Raw genomic sequence first — 7,686 nt, 5'->3', positions numbered from 1 at the left:
GTTATTAACGATTAATTCGACAAATTGGTGCCAGAAATGTAACAGAGCTCGCTCACAAAATCTAAGAACAGATTGGCGGCAGAAACCGAGCAGAATCTGCAAACATGGCTTGAAGTCGGATTGTCGACAGAAACCGAGCAAGATTTGCGCGCGCGGAATCTAACGGCAGATTGGCAGCGGAAACCGAGCAAGATCTGCGCGCGCGGAATCTAACAGCAGATTGGCAGCAGAAACCGAACAGGATCTGCAGCTTTTGACAGTATTCAAATTCACACGGCTATGAATATGTTTTCGCTCCGCACCGCTATGCGGTGCACACGTCGAGTTCTTACTCGATGTTAAGATTTAGCCTAACAGTTACATAAGTTAATATACGCGCCTTGGCACGATAATATTAATTTTTCTGAAAATTTTTGCACTTGCGGCACAGAGGCTCCCATGGACAACGTCCATGTAGTTCACGCACGCCACGAGCAATCTGAAGTTCGAAAGCAAAATTCGGACTTCGGATTAGAATAAATTAACAATAAGAGAGAGATTATGCAACGAGCTGTCAAAAAGACACATCAAGCCAAATGTACTTTAATTTAACAAGCAAACAAATGCGTTCTTTTAACACATGGTAATATAAAATGCCAATTTATAGTGTGTTAAGAGTAAACACATGCTTTAATATATCGTAAATATGAATGGCCAAAAGCTGCAGATTCTGTTCGGTTTCTGCTGTCAATCTGCCGTCAAATGTTAAGGGGGGAGCCTGCTTTAGAACGCTGAAAATAAGGTATATTTTACGAATTGTTTTTGGAGAAACTATACAGCGGATCATTATAAAACTTTGATGCATTTATTAGTACATGTTTAAAGATAAAAAAATTATTTTTTGATTTGAATATATCGCTTGTAGAGGTCGTCCTGGAGAAATCTTAGTGCAGCCGCGTCGCCGGCATTGCAAATTGGTGAGCATTCTCCTGCCTCCAAATTTCGTCTAAACTGAAAAATTGAAACATGTTCTCGTTATTTATGAATTCCCATCGTCGATGAACCAAAGAGAGAAGAAAAAAGTTGAAAAGTGCCAAAATGGTGGAGCTTAGAACACAAAAGTACGATTTTTAGGCAAAGTTTTTGAACTTTTTCATGCAAAAATAATTGTTTAACTTAATGTTTTTATGAATATTAAAGGTTCATCGACGATGGGAATTCATAAATAACGAGAAAATATTTCAATTTTTCAGTTTGGATGAAATTTGGAGGCAGGAGAATGCTCACCAATTTACAATGCCGGCTGCACTAAGATGCCTCCAGGACGACCTCTACAGGCGATATATTCAAATCAAAAAATAATTTTTGTTATCTTTAAACATGTACTAATAAATGCATCAAAGTTTTATAATGATCCGCTGTATAGTTTCTCCAAAAAAATTCGTAAAATTATACCTTATTTTCAACGTTCTAAAGCAGGCTCCCCCCTTAAGACGGTCTTAAATATAAGATTCGACTATGAATACCGGCCTATGATTAATTATAATATCAATCAAGGATTGCAGATTATGTACAACTATGTGAATATTAGCTTACATTTGCATATAAATGACATATGTTTACACGTCACCTTTAATCAGGTTTAATAACATCTGTAGTTCTAAGACTGACCAATTACAAATGTACTTTAATTTAACAAACAAACAAATGCGTTCTAGTAACACATGGTAATATAAAATGCCAATTTATAGTGTGTTAAAAGTAAACACATGCTTTAATATATCGTAAATATGAATGGCCAAAAGCTGCAGATTCTGTTCGGTTTCTGCCGTCAATCTGCCGTCAGATGTTAACAGATCCTGCTCGGTTTCTGCCGCCAATCTGCTGTCAGAGTCTGTTAGCAGGCTCTGCTGGCAGATCACTATCCTAATGCGGACATAACGGATGCCAACTTGCTATCAACTTCTGCAGTAATCTCTTGCCGATCTGCTGGCAGATTGCACACATTTTGCTCACTGGGCACTTACTTGGCAGCGTCGAGACGAAGACGAGACGCAGAGAAGGAGAGAGACACTTCCACATCAACGGGAGCCGGTCAACGGAGGACAGTTGAGGAGATCGAGGAAAGATCTCGAATTCTCGAGGAAATTTTGAAAGATCGAAGTGAAGTCCGCGTCGAGTGTGACGTCACGCGATAGTCGACCGATGACCGCGCCACGTTCGTGCCTCGGGACGCGCCGCCGGGAATGCGCGCGGCGAGGAAGGAGCCCTCGCACGTGAACGCGTGAGCGAAATGCGCGCGCGCGCGGGCGTTGCGTCCTCACGCGTGTCGTGCCGAAACGACTTCGATCTTCAATGGAAACTTCGGCGGGAGGGGCGGCGGGTCGGTTGCCGGGACTCGAGCGTAGGCGGCAAGTCTCCGACACTGTCGCGTGATGTCGGTCGTCGTGAAGTTACGCGCATCCCTCTAGCCTGAGTGCTCGTCCGGCAATTCGCGGATTCGCCCGGCGAAAAAACGCAGACATCGCGTGATGTAGCGTGATTTCGCGACGAGGTTCGCACACTCTGAACCCGGCCCGGAGCGTCTCTCTCTCTTTCTCCCCGTCTGTCTGCCTGTCTCTGCCTGGCTCTCTCTCTCTCTCTCGCTTCCCCTCTCTCGTACTCTTTTCTTGCCTCGACAAATGATGTACTCGCGTGGTGCATGGTAAATCGTTCTTGAATGGAGACTCCGTCGTGTGTTCTTTAACTAGTTAACAATGTGTTCTCCATCAGCCTCGAGAGCATTTTCTCTGCTGTCGTCGTACTTCGAGCTCGATATCGTCGACTGACTGCCGTGCGCCTGTATATTATACATTCATCAGATTTGCCCGTCATCGATGATAATGCGCAGGTAGAGCTCGGTTGATACCTCTTAAATGATACGTCTTCGCGAATATTTTGTACTTGGCGTACGAATTTTTTCCGCTGACAGACTCTGTGTGGCCGTTGTGTCGACGTGAGGCGGAACATGTGTCGTTGAACGTGATAATTTCCTCGTGCCAAGTCAATTTTATCAGTATTTTTTTTCCCGCTGGCCATAAGAATTCGTCTTCTCATTCGTTTCTCAGAGTCATTGTTTGTTTAAACATTCATGCAACGTACGCGTGCCAGCTGTTTGTGACACTACCAGGTTACGCGCCGTACTGTGAGTATATATTCAGTCTTGTACTTAATTGTGATTAAGTTGTGTTGACAGTAACCAAAAAACCATGCAGTATGATATTACCGAATCATTTTAGGATTGAGTTGAACTAAGCTGGCTTGTCAGAGGAGAAATATTTTTCAGTATTTTAATCTGTGATAATTGCAATACATATCCTGGGGTAATATATCATGCTATTATCGGCAGTGTTATGATAAACTAAACCACAACAGTCTCTCTCACATGACACACACCAGTCACATGAAGTCAAATCAACGTGGTTCTTCTCATGCTAACAGTTACTGAACAAGTAAGAGTGTAGTTTTGATTGGATAAAAACTCTGTTTGCTTACATATAAACTTAACATATACAATGCAACTCGTGTAGTAAAAGAAAAGTTCAGTCTGCATTAATATTATAACGTATGGAAATGAATGTGCAATATTAATCCATAAAAGAATGTTCTAATTTTTAATTAAATATTGTTTAACGTGAGACACGTTCTGTTTGCAGGAATAATCACTGTAAAATAATCACAGAAGTAATAAGTTAAACAAACATGAGGGTCACAACGTATCATTTTCGTCGCTGCATAATAATAGTGCTGTCCACAGCGCTGCTGTTTTGTATTATTCAAGTGATAAGAACAGAGCTAGGATTCAATGATCCTGACTTGTCGAATCTGGAGAAATTGTGAGTATCGATCTTCTTTAATGCCTTGCCTTAATGTCTTACGTCTTGCAGTCTTACAGCTTAACTAAAATGATGAATCATTTCAGAATGCACATATCACAATTAATCAAAGAGTCCGAGCAATCCTATGTCGGGTAATCATTTTTCATTAATATTTCATGATTTTTTAGAAAACATAATTCATGCACTTTATTCTTGATAATTATTACTTATCATTTGTGTTCAATATATTTGTGTAGGGAAGGCGTCGTTGCGTGCAAATTACCTCAGTTAAATATCTCTAGTCCTGAAATAATGAAATTTATACACGACGTCCCGCCTTTGTCGTGCGGACCTGAAGATTGGGTCACGGTGGACGGTTCAAGACTTGTCATTACCAATAAGGCGAAAGCAAAGTATGGACGTATAACATGCACCTTCAGTGGTACGTTAGGAAAACATGATATTTATTTTTTAAATGAACTTGTCACCATTATTTTCAATGTTCTGAATTTCTTTTGAATTATTACTATTAACTAATGCTACTTCATCTAATAATCTACTGCTATTTTAGAGATTGTCAGAACTGACGATTATCATACGAAGGAGTTAAATGCTATAGAAGCCGACGACTTCTATACTCTGACAGATAGCGATTTCGCGGATGTCAAGTGCAAATCGAAGAGTGGAGATGTGTGAGTTCGCTTGTTCTGTATTAATCCTATTTGTACAACGCGCTGTTATCTTGCTGTGCGTGTTAGATGTTAGACGTTTCGGTGTACACGTTCAGATGCATATGTTTAGATGGCAGAGTGTACTTCCCGGGGTGAAGCGCGATCCGCGCGTCAAACGGCAATACACCTGGGACAACGTGCCGGACACAGGCCTGAAGCTGAACGTGCTCATGTTCGGCTTCGACTCGCTGTCGCGAAACACGTTCATCCGTAAACTGCCCAAGACCTATCGTCTCATAAAGCACCAGCTGGACGCCTTGGTCCTGGAAGGGTACAACATCGTGGGAGACGGCACCCCGCAGGCGCTCATCCCAATCCTCACCGGCAAGATCGAGCTCGAGTTACCGGAGACGCGGAAACGCATGGGCGCAAAAGCGAGCTACGTCAACGTTTACCCCATGATATGGAGCAAATATAAGGAGCACGGTTACATAACGGGCTTCATGGAGGACGTGCCGCATATCGGCACTTTCACCTATCGCTTGAAGGGATTCGACGAGCAACCGACGCACCACTACATGCGCACGTATTATCTGGCCGCTTCCACGTACTTCAGGAAGTACAACAAGTTCTGTGTGGCCGGCATTCCGCGTCACAAGGTAAGTGCGTGCTGTGAGTGCACGGATAAGATAAAATGGAAATGATAGTACTGATAGCAGCCTTTCAATGCGATATTTTGGAATTATGCACTCGCGTGTGTGCTTATCTAATGCAGCTGTCGGTAACGATTGTCGATGATTGACGGAGTGAATTGTAGGTAATGATGAATTACATAAAAACCATATTCGACGCGTACAAGCAACAGCCGAAATTCGTGTTCGGATTTCACGGGGAACTTTCCCACGACTCTTACAACGACATCGGAGTAGTCGACGACGATTTGCACTCGTGGGTGAGCGATCTCCACGATCACGGCCACTTGAACAACACCATTCTGATCTTGATGAGCGATCATGGACACAGGTCTGTGCACATACCTTATAATTGTAATGAGAAAGGCGCTCGTGCTTCATTAAGTTGGCCGCACGAGCAATGTTTCCTGTTTCACAGATTTGCGGATATACGTAATACCTTGCAAGGTAAGCAAGAGGAGAGGCTGCCGTTTTTCTCTTTCATTTTCCCACCGTGGTTCAAGCAAGTGCATCCACAAGCGTACGCGAACTTTGTGTACAACACGCAATACTTGACATCACCGTTTGACGTGCACAAGACACTGGAGACCATACTCAACTTTGATACGCCTAAAGACGGAGATCGTCGTCAAAGAGCGATCAGCTTGTTTGATAAGGTAAGACTCGCAATTACCTTTTATCGCCGTTATTCATTTGCACTAGTTACAGTTTTATATATTCGTAATTTTTTATTACGTATTTTATAATTACAAAATCGAAATTCAAGTCAAGTCCAATGTGTTTCATAATTTGCTACTGGCGCGTCCAGCTAACTTTTATTAATCTCTAATTAACTAAATAATTCACTGACTTTCGAATCAATTTGTAATCCAATTTTGGATAAGCCATTAACACATTTACATTTTCTTTCTAGAGCTGTAATACGTTACCTACATTCACATTTGAATTCTTATGATAATACAACGAAACAGTACCTTTTATCGCCGGGTGAATGCAGCCGTGAAAAGCAATGGCGTCTAACAATGACAACTACGACGAGTGTACAATCGTTATTCTAGTAGACACTTTATAGTGATCACGGCAAGCTTGTACGCTCACGTTTGTTACACGCACGACTTACAATGTCAATTATCAAGTTTTATCTGCAATAATCTCAAAAGTCGCGACGACAGGATCCATCCGTGCTTTCCGCGCGAGTTTCAGAAAACAAAAGATGCATTCACGTAATACCACGCGCGCGAACTCTAAAAATAAATGATACTAATGAATGGAGCAACGCGCTATCGAGATATCCCCACCACGGCTGCGACTCGCTTGCTAATCGACCTATTTTACGCGAGGACTCCTTCGTTGCATTGTCGGTGGGCAAAACGTAACTTCTTAAGAATACACCGCTGAGTCAACACGTTCAAATGACGTAACACTCGAGCTATAGGCAGTGCGTAATTTTCATAATGATCTGAGAAACGTTTTGAATGGAATGTTTCAGGTGCCCCTGGACAGGACTTGCGCCGATGCCTTCATAGAGCCGCACTGGTGTGCCTGCCTTAGCTGGAAAGAGATTTCGATCGACGATACGAACGCTGTTGCCGCCGCGAACTACTTCGTCCAGTTTCTCAACGATTACACCGCGGACCATCGCGACATATGCGCGACATTGCATCTGGATGAGATCCTGTGGGCCGCTAAACTCATACCTACTAAAGGTACGAAAGGTGTAAGAAAAAGTGTCACGATGTCAGCTCGCGGTCAGCTTGACGTGAACTGACATGAACGTGCTTCAGGTTTACTGGATTTCCGAAAATCTGGAGATCAGGACGGTTTCATAGGCGACTTCAGTGCCAAGACTAAGGTGACCACGGACATTTATCAGCTGAAAGTGAAGACGGTGCCGGGCGGGGCGTTGTTCGAGGTCAGCATCGTTTACGATCTCACGAGGAACATCTTCCGTACCAAGGTAAGCTTGGATCGATTCGTCTTAATATAAGGGGATGGAAAATATTTTTACGCTAAACGCGTAACTAACTTTGTCACAGATCTCGGACGTTAGCAGGATTAATATGTACGGGAACCAAGCGAGGTGCGTGGAGAACTCGTTGTTTCACTTACGCAAGTATTGCTATTGCAAGTGATAGATCTAAATATTATGATACATACACATACATGTATTATAATTGTACATAATAATCATTCTTATATTAAAGGATTAATCAAAGGAAGCATAATTTTAATTGCATCGGAGATAAGAGATGTTGTTCAATTTAAAGTGATACTGTGATTTTAATGTTGCTATTTGGCTATGTGAATTTGGGTGTACCGCAACGGTAGTATTCAAAATTTTTGTTATATATATATAAAAGTTTTTATTTTTATTTCTATTGTGCCAATGTATAATAATTCGAACGTAGTTTCTATTTTCCAAAGATACATTTTTATTAAATATTATATTAAGAATGTTACCATTATTTATTACACTATTTTTGCGCG

General features: G+C 42.0%; 1 protein-coding gene across 1 annotated transcript; it reads left to right on the top strand.

Annotated features, from left to right (window-relative positions):
• The first annotated feature begins 2,394 nt into the window (after window positions 1-2,394).
• On the top strand, window positions 2,395-7,679 carry LOC105281371. Its single transcript, XM_011342554.3, has 13 exons — window positions 2,395-2,533; window positions 2,752-3,163; window positions 3,258-3,470; window positions 3,675-3,854; window positions 3,941-3,988; window positions 4,094-4,278; window positions 4,408-4,528; window positions 4,638-5,166; window positions 5,325-5,530; window positions 5,618-5,855; window positions 6,689-6,905; window positions 6,984-7,156; window positions 7,236-7,679. The coding sequence occupies exons 4-13, from the start codon at window positions 3,721-3,723 to the stop codon at window positions 7,329-7,331; spliced, it is 1,947 nt and encodes a 648-aa protein (XP_011340856.1). The 5' UTR covers window positions 2,395-2,533; window positions 2,752-3,163; window positions 3,258-3,470; window positions 3,675-3,720; the 3' UTR covers window positions 7,332-7,679.
• Window positions 7,680-7,686: the final 7 nt, after the last annotated feature.

The sequence above is a fragment of the Ooceraea biroi genome, chromosome 6 (assembly GCF_003672135.1).
Source record: "Ooceraea biroi isolate clonal line C1 chromosome 6, Obir_v5.4, whole genome shotgun sequence".
NCBI lineage: Eukaryota > Metazoa > Arthropoda > Insecta > Hymenoptera > Formicidae > Ooceraea > Ooceraea biroi.
Note: the sequence above shows the minus strand (reverse complement) of the source record. Positions and strands in the feature narration are given on the sequence as shown.